The 25294-nt window shown below is 38.3% G+C and overlaps 1 protein-coding gene across 19 annotated transcripts in view; it reads left to right on the forward strand.

Moving 5' to 3' along the window:
• ITSN2 (intersectin 2) overlaps window positions 1–25294 on the forward strand; it is a 146451-nt gene that overhangs the window by 53430 nt on the left and 67727 nt on the right. For 14 of the 19 annotated variants that reach the window (XR_006703745.1, XM_045447567.1, XM_045447559.1 and 11 more), the window contains 10 exons: window positions 306–369; window positions 898–1035; window positions 1490–1575; window positions 2496–2758; window positions 3650–3799; window positions 6409–6549; window positions 7352–7439; window positions 11656–11795; window positions 12839–12919; window positions 24358–24494. Coding sequence is in view for 18 of the 19 variants with exons in the window: in XM_045447567.1 (XP_045303523.1) it covers window positions 306–369; window positions 898–1035; window positions 1490–1575; window positions 2496–2758; window positions 3650–3799; window positions 6409–6549; window positions 7352–7439; window positions 11656–11795; window positions 12839–12919; window positions 24358–24494 (1288 nt within the window). In the remaining variant the exon portion in view is untranslated. The remainder of the gene's footprint in view (window positions 1–305; window positions 370–897; window positions 1036–1489; window positions 1576–2495; window positions 2759–3649; window positions 3800–6408; window positions 6550–7351; window positions 7440–11655; window positions 11796–12838; window positions 12920–24357; window positions 24495–25294) is intronic. The other 5 variants (XM_045447562.1, XM_045447570.1, XM_045447571.1 and 2 more) reach the window with 1 other exon arrangement.

Here is a 25294-nt window from a genome sequence, read left to right on the forward strand (position 1 = left end):
CTGTGCCAGCCCTTGGTCCTTCATGTTGGTCAGTGGCATGGACTGTTATTTTCTAAAAGGACTGGGGGAGCACTTGACTTACTAATTCTAGATTTAAATTCCTTGGGGCAGGGTTGTGCTTTGATTGGTGCTGAATGGTCAGTACCTGCATGTGGTAAAAGCTTTCCAGTGTTAAAAGTTCCCAGGGTGGCAGCAGTGTTATTTTGTAGATACAGCTATTTAGGTTTTCATAACTTTAAAGAGACTAAAGAATTTCCTTTCTTTTCTTTTCTTTTTTTGTTTTTATGGTTTCCTTGTTCAATCAGGTTTTCAAGCTAGAAATGCCCTTCTTCAGTCAAATCTTTCTCAAACTCAGCTAGCTACTATTTGGTGAGTTTGTCAAGATTTTCAACTATACATCCACTATGGTAAGAAACATCCTGTTTCTGAAAAAGTTTGTGACTCAGAGATGTTCCATAAGAGCAGCCATTTGAAGATCAATGCAACATTGAAAGCCAGTAAAATTGTACAAAATGTTATTCTTGAAAATTTGGTATGAATTATTTTGCAGGTAAAATTAGTTTGCTTTTTCATAATGGTGTCTGCGGAGAGTTTGAGAATATCTCATTTTTAATTTAGAGATAACTGATTTGATAGGTGAATTATCCATGAAACAAGATAAGCCACATTTTCAGAAGGAACGTTTCCTTTTCTGTTTCAAAGTTTCTCCCCTCTCTTGTACAATAGGACAATTAAGGGTAAAAATAAGCTCACTTTTCCATATATATTTACATTTCCCTAAAGTATGTTAATCCAGCTGTTTCATTTTTCTTGTTTTAAAAATAGAATATTGAACTCTTTTGAAAATACTTTAAATAGACTTTGCTTCTAAGCTGGGAATATTCACATTTGCTTTAGGACCCTGGCTGACATTGATGGCGACGGACAGCTGAAAGCTGAAGAGTTCATCCTTGCGATGCATCTCACTGACATGGCCAAAGCTGGACAGCCCTTGCCACTGACGTTGCCTCCTGAACTTGTCCCTCCATCTTTCAGGTCGGCGCCTCTGGAGGGAAGAGGCATGGTTTTGATCCCTGGGGACAGACATGATTACTACATAGTGATTTCCTGAGGCCTCTGCTCTAGTTTAGGGGGAAGTTAAACATTTACACTGCCATTTGATTTTGGTATTTAATGAGTTATGCCAGGAAGGAGTAGAAGTAGGTGTGTTTCCACCATACTATAGATAAGGAAACTGATGACTTAAAGAGATTAAAAACAAAACTTGCTCACCGACTGCAATCAGCTGAACTGTGGTGGGAATCCAGATCTCTCTCTTTCTCAGTCCGTATCCTGCTGTACATGGTTACTACAGACCATATTGCACTCTTAATGTCTCTGATGCTGTATTTTGAATGTTAAATGGCTCTAGTCATTTGGTAGTATAACTGTATATATAGTCTGGTCTACAGTTCCCAGACTGCTAAATATGTTTGTTTGCTTTTCCTAGAGGAGGAAAGCAAATTGATTCCATTAATGGAACTCTGCCTTCATATCAGAAAATTCAAGAAGAGGAACCTCAGAAAAAATTACCAGGTAACATCGAGTGTCTAAGTTGTATATTTATAGTGGGTTCTCTTAAATTTTACCTTGAGATGTAAATAAGTATCTAGAATTTTTGCATTCTTTCTCTGTCTTTAAATGTTTATTTATTTTGAGAGAGAGCAAGCACAGGGGAGGGGCAGAGAGAGGGGGAGACACAGAATCCGAAGCAGGCTCCAGGCTCTGAGCTGTCAGCACAGAGCCCGACATGGGACTCCAACTCAGGAACCGCGAGGTCATGATCTGAGCCGAAGTCGGACACCCAACTGACTAAGCCACCCAGGCGCCCCTAGAATTTTTACATTCTTAATATTTTATATACCATAAGAGAAAACTATTTGATGAATGGGTTGGATTTTGAAGCAAAAAATTAAGATAGTCAAAAATGAGAAGAAGTGTATTTAGGAAGAAAGTATGCACATTTGGCAAGAGTTTGTGTATTTGATATCCTAGTTAAAATGTTTCTCTCACTTTAGGAAAAATCACTGTAGCAGGTGATGTGATAAAATCTTAAGCTCTAAAGAACAGTTTAAATATTGGTTGAAGAAGTACATATGTAGATGTTCTAAAGTATTAAAAATATAGTGAAATATATCAAATAAATATATAGCCATCTAGCTTTGTCCTTGAAGAAAATGCTAAGAAAAAAGTTGGAAAATGGTTTTATTGGCAAGAATAGTAAAATTATTTTTTCTCTCTCAGATGAATTCATACTTAGAAATTTGTTTTCCAAAAATGAATACTCTTAGACAAAAGTAAATATTTTATTATTTATATTTGAGGTAAAATTATCCTTAAGAGAAGTATCCACAGAGTAACAGCACTCAGATGATCACGAGGCAAGAGTGTGTTGAAATTGGAGTCCACATTGTTGGGCTCTTCATGTGAGAGTGTTTACTGTCTACCTTATTTAGTTACTTTCGAGGACAAGCGGAAGGCCAACTACGAGCGAGGGAACGTGGAACTGGAGAAGCGGCGCCAAGCCCTGATGGAGCAGCAGCAGAGGGAGGCAGAGCGAAAAGCCCAGAAAGAAAAGGAAGAGTGGGAGCGAAAACAGAGAGAATTACAGGAGCAAGAATGGAAGAAACAACTTGAATTAGAAAAACGCTTGGAGAAGCAGAGGGAATTGGAGAGACAGCGGGAGGAAGAAAGGAGAAAAGAGATAGAAAGACGAGAGGTTATTTTTAAGTTATTTTATTGCCTAAGAAAATGATTATATTTGATAAGTGGATACATCTTACTTGATTTAAAAAAAAATGGGTGTTTTTGTTGTCCCTTTTTCTCTGCCTCATTCATTCTTACCTATTCTCCAATTCTGAACCTTCCTTCCCTTGTGGACTGGAAGAGGGCCCTTGCCTTATAAAGAGTTTTCAGGGCCAGTAACTGGTAGAAAAGGTGGTATTTCTGTAGGTCAAGAAGGATTTGCAACTCAAAGAAGGATTGATTGCAAAGCTGAGTTGAGTGCGGAGCTGAGGTTAGTGAGCCAGAGGAAGGGGTCTGTCTAGGCAGGTCACTGAACAAAAGTAAGCTTAGGATCCAGAGTGAGAGGCCACAGAACTGGTGCAGCAGAAGGCTGAGACTGGGGAGTTTGAAGGTCTGGAGGAGAAGCACGAGGGTGGGCTTGCGCAGGCCCTTGGGATAAATGGTGCCGTGTGGCATCCCTAAGAGGACTGCCTTTGTTTCAAGGGGCTTAGGATGGAGCACAGTAAATCCTAGTGATACTGAAGTAATATCAGTAGAAGGGTTTTTCTTCCCTGATACCAGACTACAGGTGCGATTATTGCTATTAACGTTTATGTTTATGAAATTGTCCTTTGGTTTAAACGAAAAGTAACTAGAAACAAAGAGATGGTCCCAGGAAACAATCAAAAAGTCTGATGGGTGATGTCGCTTTTGTGGAAGTCTGTAGGTTAGGCCCACTGGTAAAACTGGGTTTGCCCAGGTACCCTTAGGCCCTGAAGCCCACTAAGTGCTAAACTCTGCCTCGCCTTTATCTTTTTTATCCCAGCAGTTTTTGAATGATGAAAAATTGTTAATTTAAAAGTCAAACTTAAGTCATTATTTTCAGGCAGCAAAACAGGAACTTGAAAGACAACGTCGTTTAGAATGGGAGAGGATTCGTCGCCAGGAGCTTCTCAATCAAAGGAATAGAGAACAGGAAGAAATTGTCAGGTTAAACTCTAAAAAGAAGAGTCTTCATCTCGAGTTGGAAGCACTGGTATGGCTGAAGTTTAAGTGAAATTTCCCTGAGTGATGCTAGAGTTTCTTGTTGAAAAACGTCATTGTTTTTTAAACCTATCCCATGAATATATTAGGTGTTCATGTGATTATATCGTCACGTTTTCATGTGTGCTTAACAGTCTGGGTGGTATAGTGTACTGAAACAGGATAGTGACTGAGAATGCTGAGAGTTACATTGTGCTCTCAGTTCAGAAGCTGACAAACCACGCATTCCTGGGCAAGACCTTTCCCTTCTCTGTGCTTCACTTTCCCCTTCTATAAAACAAAAGGCTACACTAGTTCAGTAATTTTCACTTTCCAAATTGCTGTCTGGAAGACCCCACTCCAGTGGGGTTACCAGCAGTGGGAGAGGGGAGGCTAAGGCACTCCCCAGTGCTTCCCACCGTTCACAGCAGAGAAGCTCCACACTTACCTGATTTGCTTTTACTGGAGCTTTATCTGAGATTTGTTTGGAAAAAGGGTTCTACTCCTTTTTAAAAAGACAGAAATGATTTGAAATTCCTGATCTAAATGATCTCTTAGGATTCCTTCCAGTTCCGTAGGACTGTGTGGTTCTTACCACTATGCTTACCAATGTTTACACATCAGATATCAGAGGGTCAAGTTGTTTAAAAGACTTTGTTGCAAATGAAAGGTAGGAAGGTATAAAGGGTGTTGGGAAAGTGTACTTTTCTACTACGACCCTAGAATCCATAAGCCTGACTTGATGGTATAATAGGATTTTGCAAAAATGGTTGTGTAGCCTTGTTATAGAGCCAAGTATAGATCTTGTTTAGTTGGAGTCTCACATTTTATTTGGTTGATGACTTGAAATTAAAATTTTTAAAAATAGCAATATTTGTAATCATAAAGGTACTTCAAATGGATAGGAAAGTATATCACAATTATTGATCCTGCCATAGTACTACAAAACTGTCCTAAAAAACATTAACTTCTTTGTGTAGCTACTTGGGTATCTGTCTCAACCATTATGTTGACTCTATATTTTTCTTTAAAAATATAATGGGAGCCAGGGGTGCCTGGGTGGCTCAGGCGGTTAAGCGTCCGACTTTGGCTCAGGTCATGATCTCATGGTTCATGGGTTCAAGCCCTGCATCGGGCTCTGTGCTGACAGCTCAGAGCCTGGAGCCTGCTTCGGATTCTGTGTCTCCCTCCCTGTCTGCCCTTCCCCCACTCCTACCCTGTGTTTCTCTCTGTCAAAAATAAATATTTAAAAAAAAAATTTTTTTTAGTATATATTGGGAGAGAATCCTAAGATTGATGGTTTTTTTCCCCCCAAGAACTTGGATTACATACCAAGAAGTAGCATAGATTAATGTGCAGAGTCTGGAAGGCCCAGAGCCTATACTTACACATGCTGAAGATAAGTAACATGAAATCCAGGGTAGACACAACCTATTCCTATTCCTTTTAGCGTGTATTTCTCAAATATGAAGCATACTTTCCAGTAAAAACTTTATGAGTGATTTTTAAGCCTTATTTCTCCTCCTCCCTTTACTGTATTAGTTTGCTAGGGCTGCCATAACAAATACCACAGACTGGGTGGCTTAAACAGCACAAATTAATTTTCTCACAGTTCTGGAAGCAGAAGTCCAAGATCAAGATGTCAGCAGGTTTGGTTACTTCTGAGACCTTTCTCCTTCGCTTGAAGATGGCTGCCTTCTTGCTGTGCCTTCACATGGCCTTTCCTCTGCCTGCGCATCTCTGGTGTCTGTTTCGTGTCCACATTTTCTAGCCTCATAAGTCAGATTATTTTAGGGCCCATTTATATATGACCTCATTTAACCTTATGATCTCTTTAAAGACCCTGTCTCCAAATACAATCACATTTTGAGGTCCTGGAGATTAGGACTTCAACATAACTTTTTGGAGGGATACACTTCAGCCCGTAACACCTCACCCTTCTCTCTAGCCTCCATTGAGAATCTCTGCTGTTGTTGCTTTTTTCCCCCCATACTTCTCAGAAGAAGAGAAAAGGAATATTTGGTATGGGAGAAGAAAATTGTGACCCAAAAGGCCCTGCTGGACCCTGTTTAATTGGAGGAAATTAGATGGCAGTGTGGAGGGTAGAAATAGAAGCGCAGAGAAGGTAATGCTAAAAGTCACATGTAGATGTTTATTTCTCATTAGTCTTTGAAATTGTCTCTATTTTAATATAAATTAATGCCTAAATCCTGAATTCAGAAAAAATTCAGTGTGTTCTGTTTGTGCTTGCTCATCTTAACATATGGGCCCTTCTTATGCTCTGAGAATGGTATGTTTTCTGCTAACAACTTTGTAGTTAACAGATACAACTCTAGAACACATTCTACTTACTTTGTTTTTGTAGGGTTTTTTGGGGGGTTTTTTTTGGTAGGCTCCACGCCCAAAGTCACCCTCAAACTTACGACCCTGAGATCAAGAGTTGCATGCTCTACTGACTGAGCCATCCAGGCAGGCATTCCCCATTTAGTTTTAGACATTTATCTAGACTGAGTATAAATGATAAATGACATTTAAAAGTTTAAATCAGGATATGATTCTCCTGACAGGAACATTTCCTATTAGCATCTTATGTTGCTGTGTATTTATATGCTCTTCCTATAGAATGGCAAACACCAGCAGATCTCAGGCAGACTTCAAGATGTCCGACTCCGAAAACAAACTCAAAAGACTGAGCTGGAAGTTCTAGATAAACAGTGTGACCTGGAAATTATGGAAATCAAGCAACTCCAACAAGAACTTCAGGTTAGTCCTTTGCTGCTGAATTGTCCATAAATATGAGCAGTCATTAATAATTCTTCCTGATAGAATAGTTTTCACTTTAAGGGTGATGAACACGTTAAACTAAGATTGTTGGTACTCTTTTAGGAAATTTTGACCTAACATTTTTCTTTTCAGAGTTGTGGTGAGAGTGTTAAATGTGTGTGTCCTTCAGGGACCTGGTAATCTCTTCTTTACTTGTGCAGTAGGGTCTAGTTCAGTTATTATGGGGACTCTGGAAGCATTCTGAATCTTTAGAGTCCTCTTACCAAAATTACTGTTTCTGTATGGACTAGCAGTTAATTAACAGAGTCTTCTTCCTGTGTCACAGCAGGTACAGACAGGCCACATAACATTTCCTGTCTAATTTAAACCTGCTTCCCTAGTTATTCCTGAGTTATCAGTTTCTCTTTGATATTCATTCTGGGGTGCCATGACCTGCTTACAGATACCATTCAGTGCAGATACCAAAGGCACCTCTTAGCTTGTACCTGCTGTCATCCATCAGTATGCTGAAAACAGTAAGACTTTCAGACACACCCCATTCCTCACCCCCTTTTCTTTCCAGCCAGTCGTTCATAAATGGGAATTCATGTTTAAATACTTGTATTTTAAGTCACACATAATTCCATTCTAGTTTATTCATAAAGTATAAGCAGTATTTTACAGCTACGTATTATTCCTGTACTAAGTTTTAAGAGTGACTAAGTCATGTTTTTAAGTTTCCAAAAAATTTTCAGACAACGTGACAGAGTTTTAACCAGGCACTACTTTTTCTTTTTATAAGGATTATCAAAATAAACTTATCTATTTGGTACCGGAGAAGCAATTATTAAATGAAAGAATTAAGAACATGCAGCTTGGTAACACACCTGGTAAGTCTCTAAGGTTTGTTTTGCCTCTTCCATTCTTCTCTGCGTGAAGGTGCCAGTCATACTCTTGTGAAAATAGCATTATTCTGTTATAAATAACATTTTTTGTACAGTTTAAATTTTCAAAATTATGTGAAAAAAAATATCACAGATGTTAGAGCATTTTTACCAATAAAAAGTAAATAAAAATGAAATAAGTAATCATTGTGGTATGCCTTCCTATCTTGATAACATTTTATTTATATGTTTCAAATAAATATCAAATAAAATGTTAGACTATAATTAAATAAGATCTGGGTTTGGCTCTAACCCAAGACTGTATGTGCATTCCGGCAAAATCCTACCCTCATTGTAAAGAACTATTCAGGAGGAGATTTTGCCGTGGGAGCAAAGCTGTGAGATTCTGGGTGATAGTCTACAGCAATGATGGCCTTAACAGATTCATAGAAAGAATTCATAGAAAGAATTTTACCAACTTGGCCATCTGACATTTTTGGAACAAAATATTCCAAGATAATTTGTGGGAAAGTAACATTTTTCTTGATCCAAGTCTCAACCAGAATATTGAAGAAAAGACCTCTATGTCAGATAGCATGCCAATAACAACATAGCAGAAGAAAGGTTTATTAAAGTAAATCTGAAAGTACCATGTTAGAACTAACTGAAGTATTCTAAATGTCTCCCTTTGAGTATCTGTCAGCCTTTCCATTCCAGGATTATTATACTTTTGACTCTTTAAGAAGTCCAGTAAATAGCATCCCTCATCTTTGCCCAAGTGCCTCACTTTGCCCAAGTGAGGCAAAAGAGCAAGACATATGAGAGACCAAAATATCACCTCATTTTTGGTAAAGCTGATATTGGACAGCCTGGCTTATTTGTGAGTGGGACAGATACACCTGTAAAACCAAGTAGAACAAGCTTCCTGAGGGCAGTTCAGTCTCAAGAATACAAGGGTGCGGGCATCTGGATGGCTCATTCGGTTAAGCGTTTGACTCTTGGTTTTGGCTCAGCTCATGATCTCACAGTTCATGAGTTCGAGCCACAGAGCCTGCTTCAGATCCTCTGTCCCCCTCTGTCTTCCCCCCGCCAAAAGTAAATAAACATTAAAAAAAGAAAACACAGGGGCGCCTGGGTGGCGCAGTCGGTTGAGCGTCCGACTTCAGCCAGGTCACGATCTCACGGTCCGTGAGTTCGAGCCCCGCATCGGGCTGTTTCCGATTCTGTGTCTCCCTCTCTCTCTGCCCCTCCCCCGTTCATGCTCTGTCTCTCTCTGTCCCAAAAATAAATAAACGTTGAAAAAAAAAAATAAATAAATAAAGAAAAAAAAAAAAAGAAAAAGAAAACACAAAGGACTGGAAGGGTCTAGGCTGTGTATGCCCAAGTCCTTATCTTGAGCTCAGCCGTGACTGAAGGGGTGGAAAGAAGCTGAGAATGTTGTCTTAGTGAAGGGCCCTTTGCATGGAAGAAACACCAGGAATAGAGAATTTTACTGTTGTGAACTCTTCCTACTATGTCCCCCACCTTCCACTGAAATAGTCTCTCCATGTCTCTTCTCAGACTGTCTTCTTACACATAAGTATTTTCTTCGCTGCTCAGAATATATAATCCCCACCTCACCCCTCCACAGGCATTCCAGGGGCAAGGTGAGCCAGCCCTCCTGATCTGTACAGTCACAGAAAGGATAGCATCAACTCTCATTGTTTTAGTATTTGGATTGTGAATGGAATGTGGAATATATCTTATTGGGGACCTGGTAGAGCTACTCTTTCTCTGTAGAATCTGATCCAGTTCAGCTGTTACTATAGTTTTCCAGTTCAGGGGTGCCTGAGTGGCTTAGTCGGTTAAGTGTCCGACATTGGCTCAGGTCATGATCTCACGGTTCGGGAGTTCAAGCCCCGCATCGGGCTCTGTGCTGACAGCTCAGAGCCTGGAGCCCGCTTCAGATTCTGTGTCTCCCTCTGTGTGCCCTTCCCCTGCTCACACTCTGTCTCTCACATTGTCTCAAAAATAAATAAACGTTAAAAAAAAATTTTTTTTATAGTTATCCAGTTAAAATAGGAAGCTTTTGTTTGGAATTTGCAAAGTACCCTGTATCCCTTAGATTCCTCTCTCCATCTCTGTTGCCATTTAAGATTCCCAACCATGGGCCCAGCACCATGCTAGGCAATTTTCATGCATTATTTCTCTTAATCTTTGCAACAGCCCTGTGAAGTAGTTATTGTTATTCCCTTTGTGCAGCTTAGCAAAACTGAGGCTCAGAAAGATTAAGTAGCCCAAGGTGGTGGAGTAATGGTTCTCAAATTCTTGTCTAAGTCTAAAGCCCACTGTGCCACCACATTGTCTGTCTTGATTTTCAGTTGCCTAACAAGGTGTTCGTAGATATGATATATTCGAATTCAGTATTAAAACATCTGTTACTATTGATGCTCGTTTTGAAGAGTACTAGGAATGTATACTAACTTATTTTTTCCACATTGCTTGTCTCCGAACTCAACTAGATTCTGAACTGCTTGAGGATAGGACCCATGCCTTACATATCCTTCTTTTTTACCTGCTCTTGCACATAGTGCAGGGCCTTGTACATAGCAGATGTGTAATTTAATGATAAAATATTTGTTGAAATATTGGAAAAGCACTAGAGAATGATAAGAGAACTTAGCAAGGTGACTGGATAAAAAGTGAGCCTATAAAAATCAGTAACTTTACACTGTATCAGAAGTATTTAATTAGAAAATGTTATGAACAAATCTCATTTACATTAGCATTCTCATTATTATGAATAAAGAAATGTACAGCTGTAAAATTTTACGGATATAAAAGATTCCTGGATAAGTATGTGCGTGTTATATTCCTGAATGATCTAGCTCAGTGTTGTAAAATGTCAGTTTTCTACTACTTTGTCCATACATTCAGTTCCATTGAGGTTTAATTGAAACCTGGCAAGATAATTCACAGATTAACCCAGAAGAGAAAATACGCAGGATTAGGCAAGACTTGAAAAAGAGTAACATTGATGCGGGGAAGACATTAGCTCTACCAGGTATCAAAACATAAGTTAGGAAAGCTCTAGTCCCTAAAGTAGTGTATTATTGATCAGAAAGAAGACATAGAATAATGGAACTGAATAGAGGGTCTAAAAACAGGTCCGTATGTATCTGACCGTTTAGGATACGATAAAGTTGACATTTAACACCAGTGGGGAAAGCACGGGCTGTCAGTAATCACCATCACTTCAGTTAGTGGTCTGGGGCACTTGCCTATCCGAAAGAGGGGGGCGGCTCTTTACCTCACTGTATGTACAGAAATAAATTCTAGGTAAAATAAGAGGGTAAATATAAAAAGTGACTCTAGAAAATATGTTACAAAAACAAAGGAAAACATTTGTATGATCTCGGTGTCAGGAAAGTTTCTTCAAATAATACCTAGAGCTATGAAGCAAAATATTTACAGATTTGATGACATAAAAGTGAGCTTTTTCATGATGAAAGACATCATAAATAGTAAAACATTTGAAATACATATAGTACAACAAGAATTTGGAGTTTCTGCAAATCACAAATTAAGACAGCCCAATGGGAAGAAAAAAGGCAGTGGATGAGGTGAGGCAATTCAAGAGAGTGGCCAATAAGCCTATAAACAGGTGTTGATTTGATTTTAATTGTTACCAAGAAAATACAAATTAAAATAACAGGTTTCATTTTTTTGCCAGTTAGAGAAAATGAAAAAAGATTGGGACTATCCATTATTGATGAGGGTATGCAGAAGCAGGTACTTGGGTGTCATTTTGTGTTGGTGCCCCTTTGTGCAAGTATAGTTTGGCAGTTTCTCTCAAATTTAAAGTGTTCAAGTCCTTTTACACGGCAATTCTTTCACCTCTTAGCCATATAAAATACTTTCACGAGTGCTTTAAAATGCATGTGTAAGGATAGTTATTGCAGCATTTTTATGTAGATGGTAGAAAATTAGAAACAACCTAATGCCAATCAAAAGGGAATAGTCACATAAATTGTGAAACAGCCATAATGTAGACTACCATGGAGAAATTTTATGTCTTTTTTCATCCAGTGTTACTGAGAAGTAATTGGCATACATCACTGCATAAGTTTAAGGTATACAGCATAAGGGTTTGGCTTAGATACATTGTGACAGTGTAAGTCACTTACCAATAGCGACATAAGAAATTTTACCAAATGTAAACTACCTGATGTTTATATTTCAGATTTAGGGATTGGTTTGCTTCATAAAAAATCATTGGAAAAGGAAGAATTATGCCAAAGACTTAAAGAACAATTAGATGCTCTTGAAAAAGAAACTGCATCTAAGCTATCTGAAATGGATTCATTTAACAATCAATTAAAGGTATTTATTTTCTGTTATATTCATTTGTAGTTACTGCCTTCTTACCTTCCTCTTTTTGATTTAGTGGAATAAGTAACTAAAGCTATCATTGTTATATGTAGTGTATTTCCATAATTTATCTTATAATTTGAGCGATACTAGATTACAGGATTGCTTTTAATGTTCTCTGTAGATACTATAAATACTGTTATGTAGTGAAACCTATCATTTATCATAGTTTCCAGTTCTTGACTATTTTTATTGCTATCTATACATTTTTAAGGATAGTTGCCTTTATCAGTATTAGAAAACTGATCTCAGCCAACATGATCTTAGGCAAAATTCTAAGATGGTAGCTATGGAAAACTGAAACTAATTCTGGTGATAGAGGCTTTTATAACACACTAGATTTTTTTTTGTTTCTTTGTTATGATTTAATTAACCTTTGTGAAGTAATGCAATAATCAGTGAAATCCAAAGCATAACCTGGCACTCTGAACTTTGCATGAAAAGTAAGTTCACGATTCATTATTTGCCGTAGTGGCAGAGCAGATGCCCAGAGTACCTACTGTATGCTTACCATTCTTTGCAGTGTTAGCGACATAATGAAGCCATAGCTATGAAAGCTGTATTAAAAGGTAAAAAACCTTCTAGGTTTTTAGAATGCTGATGGGCCAGCGTTCGAATTTGGGAATAGTCTCAGCGATTTATTTGCTAACTGAATGTAAAGTTTTCGGAGCCTAAAGTATTCCATAGTTTTTCAGGCAGCCATCCACCTCTTCGTGTGACTTTTGCTGACTTATTCAGAGTAATAGTACACCAACTATAGAGTGAATATTATAAAGAAAAGAGACCACGCTGGCTTCAGTTAAGGAGGGGAAATTTTAGGCAAATAATGTTGGTAATACATTTTACACAAGCATATATTTTCTAGAAAATAATTTAAAGAAAACCAAGTAATTTGTCATTGATGGACAGACAAGCCAGCAAAGTTATCTTCCCTACATTATTTTTTTTAAATCTGTACATAGTTTAATTGGCTTTTTATCTGCCTTATCTTGCAGTGTGGGAATATGGATGACTCTGTTCTGCAGTGCCTTTTGTCTCTGCTAAGCTGTCTCAACAACCTCTTCCTCTTACTTAAGGTTATTTTCTAATATCTAGCTCCTTTTCTTTGAGTTACTTTACTGTTTTCTTTTCTTAAAAACTGGACTATTCTTTGCATTTATCTGAGTATCTTTGTTTGAAATAACATACACAATGTAGACCTTTTTTCTTTCTGCTTGCTTGAATAGCCTTCTGCTGTCTAACTGCCTGTTTGAGTCTAATGCCAGAAATTCGTAGGGTTGCCCAGAGTAACCTGTCTCATGAGGAGCCCAAGACGCTCAAAAATCCCTCAAAATTCCCTTAAAACGTCCCTGTGCATTGGGTTAACTGCTGGGATGATTACTGAGTCAATAAAAAAGAAAGCTAAGGGTAAATCATTTACCCATGTCACTGGAAATCATTGTTTAAAATAAAAGTTATACTTTCTGAAATACAGAGCAAGGTTATGTCATGTATATACCAGGCTGCTTCCTAATGCTGCTGTAAAGAAAAATCTGAAAGAACCAGTAGTGCAGGGGTGGCCTTAGTTACGTCTGGTTACCAGGCCTCATGTTTAGAATGCTTGCCCTTCAGATAAAAATGTTTAAGTCATATACATAAATAGTTCACATGGTCATTTGTAGCACATAGAGTATTTCAAATACTCCGTGAATTCCTGTTTTAATATAATTTAAAGAAAGATGCTTTGCATTTAGCACTTGCTGACCCTAGATTTTGAGTGTTCATTCTACTCCCTTCTACTATGGATGGCAGTAGGCAGTTGCATGTATATGTATATGTCTTCACACACAGTGAAGACAGGAACATGATAAGTAGAATTCATTTGTTATTTAAGCAAAGGTAGGGCAAGTTGGAAAGATAGTATCAGCTTTTTCTTTATAGCATAAATGGCCAGAATATCTGGTCTTAGAACTTCTACTATAGGTTGCATAGAAATTTCAACCTAAGTTTCTTCGTCTATAAAATGAGGTTTGATGATGATTTATGGACTGTACTCACACACATAAGCCTGATTATTTCAGTTAGCATTTGATTCTTCACAGGCCAGCAGATTATTCTTGTCTCTTTTTTTACTTTCTTCCTTCTGCTTCCTGCCTTCCAGCCTTTCACTGCTTATTGATACTTTCATCAGAGGCAATTTAGGAAATTAAAAGGGGATGAGAACTGTAGTCATCATTGCAAAGCAATGCGGAGCAGTTGGTTAACATATTGCTGAAAACTATCCATTGAATTGTCAGTGAGACCTCTGCAGACCTCATTACATTGCCAGTTTAGTTAAGTGAGCAGAAGCTGGCCTGCACAGATCAGGAATGAGCGGGAGTTGAGGAAGGGCTGAGTATGAACAGCTCTGGGAGGAGAATGCAAAGAAAGCCTGAGGTCAAAGCAAAACCTTTTTTTTTTTTGGTTTCAGAAAGACTTGAGGGACAAAGGATACAAACTTTCCGTTATGCAAGGTGGATAAGTTCTGGGATCTGTTGTACAGCATGGTGACTATAGTTAGCAATATCCTGTTGTACACTTGAGATTTGCTAAATAGGAGAGAAAATGGTAACTATGTGAGATAGGGATGTTAATTAACTTGGTTATGGTAATCATTTCACAGTATATACTAATAGTGAAACATCAAAACATGTATACATCTTAAACATGTATAATTTTTATTTGTCAGTTATATCTCAATAAAGCTTGGAGGTGGGGAATAATTGGGACCACGCTTGGAGATGGTATCAGCTTTCTGTAAGGTATATGGTTACATGGGGAAGAGATAGCTTCTGTTAGGACAGAGGAATGGAAATGGAGAAAACAGAGCTGGTTAGGTAACTCACCATATCTGTCTTAATGATGATTGCCTGGCTCAAGCCAAATATCTCATTGCTGAATTCCCAGCACCTACGTGGAGCATATACATGAAATGTAGTGGGTGGCAAGAAATACTTGTGGAATGAATGAATGGTTTTGAATGTTCTCAGAAAATATGCAGCATTTAGGGTTAGTATATAGAGTTTATGGGGAAAAAAGGTAGAAAGAAATTTACCAAAAAACAGCAGAGAGCCATGTATCCCAGATGCCAGCAACACTTGTGACTCCATGTATTTTTTCTGCTAAATAAAGGCTATTTTTTAAATGGAAAAAAAACAAAAAAAAAAAAAAAAAAAAAAACCTTGAAGGAGACTGAGGAGAGAAAGGGAGAAAGGTAGTGAGAGATTGAGAGAGAGATACGAGGTGGTAGTAACTGATAGAGTAGAGTCCTAGGGAACCAGATTGAGATAGAATCCAGAGCCTGGATTTAAGGATTAGATAAAAAGACTTTGAGTGTAGCATATGGAGAAAAGATGAGTGTGGATACAGCTAAATTTGCTGGTGGAGAGTAGGAAGCTGACAGCTTCAAGACTTAAAATCAGAAGCAAGTTGGACCATTACAAGGAATCTTCCTGGGTAGTTGAGGACATGGAATAATTCCAACTGGATAGAAGAAGATGGGTGCAGCTGCAGGAAGTTTTATTGATTTTTGAGATGGAAAGATGAGGGAACTCTAATGAGGCAGATTTAATGAGGCAAGATTATTAGCTGGTAGTGAGAATGGATGGAAGATTAGGAAGTTGCAAGAGAGAGAAGTAGGCCTGGCGAGGAATAGACATCTTGGTGAGGGTAGGGGGTGCACACTTAGTAGAGGAAAACATAGATGTGCTGAGCAATGTTGAATGCCTGTTTGAAGTTGGAGGTCATGGATATAAATTGAAAACAGCATACCTGGGACACACGGGTGGCTCAGTCAGTTAAGCGTTGACTTTAGTTCAGGTCATGATCTCATAGTTCATGGGTTCAAGCCCCATGTCGGGCTCTGTGCCGATAGCATGGAGCCTGGACCCTGCTTCAGATTCTGTGTTTCCCTCTCTCTGCCCCTTCCCCGCTCGTGTGCTGTCTCTCTCTCAAAAATAAACATCAAGGGGTGCCTGGGTGGCTCAGTCGGTTAAGCGTCCGACTTTGGCTCAGGTCGTGATCTCGTGGTCCGTGAGTTTGAGCCCTGTGTCGGGCTCTGTGCTGACAGCTCAGAGCCTGGAGCCTGTTTCAGATTCTGTGTCTCCCTCTCTCTGACCCTCCCCCATTCATGCTCTGTCTTTCTCTCTCTCAAAAATAAATGTTAAAAAAAAATTTTTTTTTTTAAATAAATAAACATCAAAAAATAATAATAAATTTAAAAAGAAAAGAAAACAACATACCTAACCGTATGCTTGGGATGAGCACAAGGAAGGCTAATGAAGTAGGTTCATAGGTTCATACAGGTTTGAGGGGTTTTGTTTGTTTGTTTTAGAATTTTTTTTAACATTTATTTATTATTGAGAGACAGAGACAGAGCATGAGGATGAGAGGGGCAAAGAGCGAGGGAGACACAGAATCCGAAGCAGGCTCCAGGCTCTGAGCTGTCAGCACAGAGCCCAACGCAGGGCTCGAACCCATGAACTGCGAGATCATGACCTGAGCTGAAGTCAGAAGCTTAACCAACTGAGCCATCCAGGCGCCCCAGGTTTGAGGTTTTAATAGACGTGGCAACGAGGCAGGGGGACAGGGAGTTGCAGATCTTGACACACTGATTACAGTAAAGGTGAACTCTGAAATATGGGCTGGACAAGTAGGAGTAGGAGGAGAGGAAGGGGTGCTGATGAAAAAGGAGAGAATGATGGGGTCAAGAATGGAGGTCTTAGGTTGGAAAACTGTTGAAATGGGTGCACCAGGTATAAGAAAAGCTTGAAGGATAAGAACTTCTGTTTGAAGAATGAGATATTTAATCAGTAGTTCTGTTTCTGATGACAAGATTCAAGGTATAATAATGCAAATGGCGGATTAAATGGAGTAAAAGGGTGAGTTGAGGTTTTGATCGAGTCCATGTGGATTTCAAACCCTTGGAGTAGTGAAGATTAATGAATGAGGATCAGATCAGATTATCAAGAGATGACAGTAAAGAGGAAGAAGAGGGGGTGTTTCAAGATGGTGTGAGCCTCAGAAAAGCGTTAGTTTGTAAGAGTGAAGAGAATGGTCTGGAAATGGCAGTGAAGAGCAAGGAAAATAACTTTAGTTCTCCTTTCACCCTGATGTAAATGGAATATGTGGTGATAAACTGAGAAGGAAATTGAGGAAAAGCATGTCTTAAGGGATCAGCCAAAAGGGCAAAGAGCTAAGGGGGTTTCTGTTCAGAGATGTGTGGATATTTGGGGAACTTCCTGACCACAACCAGGAAGTTCCTGGGCAGTGCAAGGGTTTGAGGAGAGAAAGGGTGGGGAATTGGGTCAGATCAAGAGATAAACAGCATTCTAGAGATGAGAATTTAGGTGGTAAAGGATGACAAGGAAGGCCAGGTGGGTTGACAGGTGAGATAGAATTGGTCTCTGGTGTCGGAGGAAGACAGGCAGTGAGTTCTAATCTGTGGTCTTTGAGACAGTGTTTGGAGTGATCACTGCTTTAGCCTACTTGTGGTGAAATGGAAGCATAAAATTATGTTTGTTTTCTGAAGATACTATGTTCTTCTGGACCCTGTAATGTTCATGTACAAGATCAGTGGTAATTTTTACTCTTTTGCTCAAGTCACACTAGGACACATAGCACAGCCAGTGGATTCAAAGGTGAGATATTTGACAGGCCCTTATTCCATTAAGGAAATTCACACACTGTCCTGTCTTTAGCATTGAGTTGCAGTGAAAACAGTCGTGGCCGTGGAGTCTGAAGAAATGAGTCCTGGTCCTATCCATATCACTTGCTAGCTGTGTAACTGTCATTTAACCTCAAAATTTTGCTTTCTTCAGTTACAGCTGACAATATGTGTTCTGCCTTCTTTGCAGTCTTAGGACAATTAAATGAGATAGCATATATACAGAAGTGCTTTGTGAACTATTATGTGCTATACAAATCTTTTTATTGTTCTTATCAGGGTAGGGATTATCCTGAATCTCCACAGTACTTTTAGTGCATTGGAAGGTCACCACTGCTGACTTGGGATAATGATTGAGGAGATCCTATTCCTTGGAAAGTGTCAACACCAGAATTGTGGCTTATGGTAGACCTCTATTCTAAACCTTTCCGTTGGGACTTTTGTCATTCTGGCCTTACTGACTAGTCCTCAGTTACTGTAGACAGTGCTTCTAAAATTGAATTTTACTGATGGCTCATCCGATTCAGGATGGAGGCAGGCGATCTCTCTTGTTGGTTAACAAGCTCTGAGAGAATCGGTACACTGGGTTGGTAAATGGTCATCACTTACGCTTGATGTTGCCTCTTATTCAGAATACTGCTTTTATGTTCTTGCATCACAGTCACCCCCTTTAGAACAGACATGAAATACTGTTTGTTTCAATTCCCTTTAAATCATTTAATCTTAGAAATGTTTCCTAGCTAATAAAAGATAATTTAGTAATTTATCTGACAGTGAGTTTAAGTGAAAGTAAATATAGAATCTGGTATGTGCAGGAGTTTGAATGGCATAGTGGAGGTAGTTCAAAACGAGGCAAGTCCCTTAATCTTCTGAGCCTCAGAAGTGGTCACCACCTGGGTGGCCCAGTTGGTTGAACGTCCAACTTCATGATCTCGCGGTTTGCGAGTTCAAGCCCCTCATTGCTCTCTCTGCTGTCAACACAGAGCCTGCTTTGGATCCTCTGTCCCCTTCTCTCTCTGCCCCTCCCCTGCTTACTCTCTCTCAAAAATAAAAATAAACATTTTTTTTTTAATTTAAAAATCTTTTAAAAATGGATGATCATTATGTCTATTTTACGAGAACACTATCGAGATCAAATGTAGGTGTTATGTGTAAAAGCACGTTAAAGTGCTACAGATGTTCAGGGGGCTTAGGGGATGTTAAGTTTGAGGAGCTAATTTGCATTCTATGATTTTTTTCTTTTTAAAAAAAATTTTTAATGTTTATTTTTGAGAGAAAGAGTGTGAGCAGGGGAGGGGCAGAGAGAGAGGGAGACAGAATGAGAAGCAGGCTTCAGGCTCTGAGCTGTCAGCACAGAGCCTGACGCCGGTCTCGAACCCACAAACCATGAGATCATGACCTGAGCTGAAGTTGGACATTTAACTGACTGAGCCACCCAGGCGCCCCTATGATTTTTTTTTTTCATGACTAGTAACATTTTGTCTGATTATGTGACATTATTCAGCTGAGTTGTATTTTGTCAGTTGAATCTCTTTTATGTCTTGGCCTTTGGAAAGAACATCACATGCTTTCTTTAAGCAAAATCAGAATATAAGATTGCTTCCTATCACTTAGGAGATATTCAGTATTGGTGGTTAAAGTTCAATGAGTTACATCTTTCACTTCTATCAGGATGGTAGAAGAAAGAAGTACTCTGAGAAATGAAAACAATTGAAGTAGATGCTGGATTTAAACATTTTTGTGAGTGCTTTGTTGAGCCCTGTTGAGGTACACTTGGGTCCAAAACTAAGTAAACCAATCCTAACCAAGAGGTCAAATATAACATTACCAAAATGGTGCAAACCAACTTTTTGTCTCCTGATATGTTGCACTGAAAGAAACACAACATCATGTCTATACTGTTTTTGCCAAAAATATTTGATCTAGGTGTAAGGAAGTAATTAGACATGCCCAAATTGTCTCTAAAAATGTGAATCTCACAAAAGATGGAGGAAAGTTTCCAGATTTAAAGAGACCAAAGATCCATGACCGAAGGGCACTTCATGAGCCATGACTGAAGGATTGTGACAGCGAAACGATCCCTTGATTGGATCATGGATCAGAAAACTATTATTGAGGACAGTATTTACACTAGCGGGGACATTTTTTAATATAAACTCTATTAAGTGACATTTTATGGCTGTGTTAAATTTCTTTAGTTTGGTACTGGCATTGGCATTGTAGTTATGTAGACTAATGATGAAGTATCTGAAGGCATCATTGTCTTCAACTTAATCAAATTTTCTGTAGGTTTGAAAGTTTTCAAAATAAAAAAGCAGAGAAAAATTTAGAATGGCAAAATGTCAAATGTTTGAAAAATGAAAAAGTAGATAAAGTATGTTTTCAAGTTATAAGGGTACTAAGTAGATTAACCAGGGATAGATATCAACACTGGCAATGGAGAGGGAGGGGGATAGTGTAAATGAGCAGATTGCTCATCTGGCATACCAGGTGTCAGTAGCCATTTTCTAATTCATAAATGAAGATCTATTAATATTAGCCAAGTTTTATGAAGGGCTTTCTCTGGGACTGACACCATTCTGTCTTATTTATATTAACTTATTAATCCTTACCTTAACCCCGTGATGTAGGTAGATATTATTATTCTCCACATTTCACAAAGAAGTAAATTAAGGCTCAGAAGTTGAGTCATACAGCTTGTAAGTGTAAGATCAGAATTTCAACCCAAATAGTTAGCATTTGACCTTAAATGGTTATATTGGGAGGAAAAAAGATGAAAATTTCTAAGCTAAGCATTCAACTTGAGAAGCTAGAAAAAGGCTAGCATAATAAAGCAAAAAAAGTAGAAGGAAATTCATGAGAGAAAAGACAGACATTTAATACAAAGAATCAAGAAAGCCAGTGTTTGAGTCTTTTAAAGATTAATAAAATGAAACCTCTGGCAAGACCAATTTTAAAAGAAAGTGGAAGTAACGAAAATTATTCATTAGGAGTGAAAAGGAAATACAATTAAATATGCTGCAAACATAAAAAGAAAAGGATATTATGACAGATTTTTGCACATAAATATAAAAACATAGATGAAGTTATAACTTCCAAAACTGACTCAAAATATAAAGTATCTGGGTAGCTCTATCGTCATAAAATATTTTATTTTATTTTTAAAACAATTTTTTTTTAATGTTTTTATTTATTTTTGAGACAGAGAGAGACAGAGCATGAGCAGGGGAGGGGCAGAGAGAGAGGGCGACACAGAATCTGAAGCAGGCTCCAGGCTCTGAGCTGTCAGCACAGAGCCCAACACGGGGCTTGAACTCACACACCACGAGATCATGACCTGAGCCAAAGTCGGACGCTCAACCGACTGAGCCACCCAGGCGCCCCATCATAAAATATTTTAAATCTATAGTTTGAAATCTTCCCTAAAAGAGAATCCAGACCCAGAGTTTTTACTGAAGGAACAAGTAAATCTAGTCTTATACAACGGTTCTGAAATACAGAAAATGTGGGAATATTCCCAACTTATATGAGTTATCGTAAACATATCAAAACCTGATAAGAACAGTATGAGAAAGCATAACTATGGGCCAGTTTAACATAGAGATAAAAGTTCTAAACAATATTAAAAAGATGAATGCAGAATTTGTAAAAAAAGGATAATCCATAGTGACCACAAAATTGGATTTACCTTAGTCATGCAAAGATGGTTTGACATACAAAAATGTGTAGTTTGCCATATAAACAGATTAAAGGGGGGGAAATGGTATATATCTCATTCGATGCAGAAAAGGCGTTTGTAAAATTTAATATCCATTCATGATTAAAACATGAAAGATTAAAACATGCTAGTCCTAGCAAATTAGGACTAGAACATCCTTAACCTGAAAAAGAAGATCTGTCATTCTATTAAGACTGCAGTAGTTCTGTCCATAGTTACTTCATTAGTTTACTTGTTCTGAGTTAACTGGTATATTTAACCAGGGCCTCCTGGAGGGGGTGACTTGATCCAGAGGAGTGAGTCTAGTGCTAGGAATTGCTAAGATCACTGCAGTCAAGCAGAGGAAGTTTCTGGCAAGACTTATGGTGCTCTTCAAATGTTATTAGTATGTATAGACTATTGTTTATGCATTCTCATGCATCCAGTAAATACTAATTAAATATCCACACTATCCCAGGCCCTCTTGGGTGGGGATGCTTTGATGAAAGTCCTGTTGTCAAGAAACTGACTCCAGTGGAGGGGGCAACCGTACAGTCAGAAGATGCTGACTTTGATAGAGGGAGGAGCACTGGATGCCTTGGGGATCAAGGGAAGCTCATGAACTCAGCCACTGGAGGAATGGAGCTCATAAAAAAAGACTTAGAGCGGTATCTTACAGGACAAATTGGAGGGCTAACCTTGCAACGATAAGATCAGACATTAATTTGGCTCCTTTTTACTCTCCTTTTAAACTTCCGATTCCCCTTCTTTAGGACCTCAGCCAATAATAATAGCTAAAATTATTATGAACTTAACATGTGCCCTGCAGTTTGTAAGCACTTTGTGTGTATTAACCCGTTTAATCCTCACAAGAACATTGTGAGGCATGTATTATAATTACATTTTACAAATGGGGAAACTGCTGAGTGACTCTCCTAAGGTTCCTCAGCTCATCACTGACAGAGCCTGATTCAGACCTCTGCTCCCAGAGTCCTTATCACTAAAGCAAACTGCTTCTCCATAGACTGTAACCACCATTATTCTTCTGCTTTTCACTAGAATTTGGAGAAAGGTACAACCAAGGGAACTATAGAAGCCGAGATTTGTGGAAACTGCTCTGAATGCAGTATTTGTGTTGTTATTGGCTCAAGCTGCCCATCTTGATCTCAGACATTTTGGACATAGTCTTCAGACACCACGTTGTACTCAAATCTATCACTTCAATCAAGTTAAAAGGGTTCACCTATAAAATATTTTATTTCTGGAAAGAAATTGAGTTTGGGTTTTTGGAATTTTTTTGTTTTGGAAGATTTTTTGGTTTGGAGTTTCGTTATTGTATGTGTGCATAGATACCCCCAAAACATTTTTTACCAAAACGTTCTACCAAACACAGTTAACCCTTGAGCAACATGGGTTGGGCGCCAATGCCCAATATAGTTGAAAATCTGCATACAACTTTTTGACTTCCCCAGAACTTAACTACTAATAGCCTACTATTAACCAGACATCTTACCTGTAACAGAAACAGTGATTAACCCAGATTTTGTGTTATATGTATATTATGCTATATTCTTAAAATTAAGCTAAAGAAAAGAAAATGTTACTGAGAAAATCATAAAGAGAAAACACATTTACAGTATTATGCCATATTTATTTTAAAATATCTGTGTATAGGTGGACATGCAATTCAAATCCGGTTGTTTGAGGGTCAGCTGAACTGTTTATTTAAGGTCTCACCTTTGCCATGAAACCTCTTTTGATTACTTTAAGTTTTTTGGGGGGGGGGGGGGTTGGTTTGTGCTTTTATTTCCTCTTCCATATTCCAGCCTTTTTGTACTCTCTTGTTCAGGATTCTGTAGATTCCATGTAAAAGAAAGTCAGTTCAAAATAGTTAAGCTAATGAGAGTAGTTACTGGCAGAGTACCAGGACTGCTGACTGAGTCAGTAGAAGCACTCCTGGGCAGGGGCAGTTCTAAGACACAGGAATGCACTTGGAGATTCACTTCCCCCAGTCCTCCCTCTCTGCCTCCAGTCTTTGCTTCTCTCTTTTCTGTGTTGATTTCATTTCTACCCCAATGGCTTCACTGTAGTGGGGCATCTCCAGGTTTAGCTTCAGTTTAATGAGCTTCAAGCAGGAAAGACTTCTTTCTCCCCTCTTCAGTCTGTCCAAATCTCAGGAAAGGATTCTGGCCCAGCTTGGATCAGATGTCCTTTGGACCAGTCATTCTGGCCAGGGAGGTGGGTTGCTCTGATGGGTTAGGCCTAAATTAAATGACTGCACCCCAGTGGGAGTGAGAGGAGCACTGAATTTGACAGATTCATCACAACCATATCAAACAGGGTTGGGGCAGGTACTTGGGAAAGGTGCTTTTAGAAGAAGATATAAGGAAAAATGCTGAACAGATAACCACAGGTTTCCACTAAGGCACTGAGCTCTATCCCACATTTTGGCACTTTTTGCTGCTTTGAGATAAGTGAGCTCTTTGAAAGCAAAGACTGCAGCCTTGAGAGTTAGAGGGCCCTCGATTTGATCCCCCGCATATCTGTGCAGCACTGCGTAGAACTAGATGCTCAATAAACAAGTGTTTATTTCAATTCCTGTTTGGAATACTTTTCGTTATTTTGGCTCTCTCTAGTCAAGGATGTCATGGCAGACATCCTTTCCATTTTTAGTTTTAACTGAATTATTCAATAATTGTTGATGGGTTGTTAATTGTTAAAAAGTTATGGGTAACTTGGTTAAACTACATGTGTAAAAAATATGATTGAACAAAATTCCTCTTCAAATAATAAGCAAATTTCTTCCCCACATTTTTAATGGATTGGCTTTTTATTGAAAATAAAGTACCAAATCAAAGAATTGGCTTATAAAATTGTCTTATCTGTATTCCTTAGAAATGAATTAATACAAAAGTAGGTGATTTTAACATATGTTTGTCCTCAGTGGTTAGTTACAAGGCTTAAATATTTGTTTTCAAGTTTTTTTTTAATCATCCAGAGATTTCTAAAACTTTTACTCTTTTTAGTTTAACTTGCTTTAGGATTTGTGTCTATTAATGAAAGTGCCACATTATTACGTAAAACAAAAATAGTTAAATCAACGGTATATTGACTTATTTTCATTTTCTCCTTAGGAACTGAGAGAAAGCTACAATACACAGCAGTTAGCCCTTGAACAACTCTATAAGATCAAACGTGACAAGTTGAAGGAAATTGAAAGAAAAAGGTCAGAGCTAATACAGAAGAAGAAACTAGAAGATGAGGCTATAAGGTAATGTAACTGATAAATTTATTATACTGTGTTACTATTATATTTCTAACTTTATTGCTCATATCTTTAGTTTGACTATGAAAATTTAAGGGAAATAAAAGGATTATTCTAGGATGCTAATTAGATTGTCAGTTTTAGAAATTCAGTTCTTCTTTTGGGACTGAGTTTATAGTAATCAATTTTATGTTCCATTAGTGAAAACTAGGGGCTTTGGAGTCAGGCCTTCTTGATCTTCTTGGACTTCTTGATCTGCCACTTAATGATTTGGGTGACTTTGGTTAAGTCACTTTACCTTTCGAACCCCAGTTTCTCCATCTCAGAAATAGAAATGTTGATGTATGCTTCATAGGTAACTGAGAATTAAATAAAAATAATCTAGCTAAAGAGCCAAGCATAAATGTCTGGCAGTCATCATTTCCATCTCTCCACTGTAAATCTATTACTGTTTCCTGAAAGATCACAAAACCACATACTTAATTTTACAGAGTGATAAGATGGAGTGTATAATGCTATGTTGACATATTTCTCTTTGTACCGCTGATATCTATCAATTGCCTCCATTTATAGCTAGGAAAAGTAGGACAGTTGTGTAATTTGACAGAACCATTTATTTAGAGACTTGGCATGATTTTTTTTTTCTGTCTGCAGAATCTTATTCCTAATATGTTCCTCAGTTACTTCCCCAAGTTCTCTAGTGTGAGAAATCAATATAATTAACAGATATTGATGAACCAACATTCCTTTGCCTCAGAGATAAGTAGATGAGTAATGCCCATGAAAGAGCTAATATTACTAGGGAG

The sequence above is a fragment of the Leopardus geoffroyi genome, chromosome A3, assembly GCF_018350155.1.
Source record: "Leopardus geoffroyi isolate Oge1 chromosome A3, O.geoffroyi_Oge1_pat1.0, whole genome shotgun sequence".
Lineage (NCBI taxonomy): Eukaryota > Metazoa > Chordata > Mammalia > Carnivora > Felidae > Leopardus > Leopardus geoffroyi.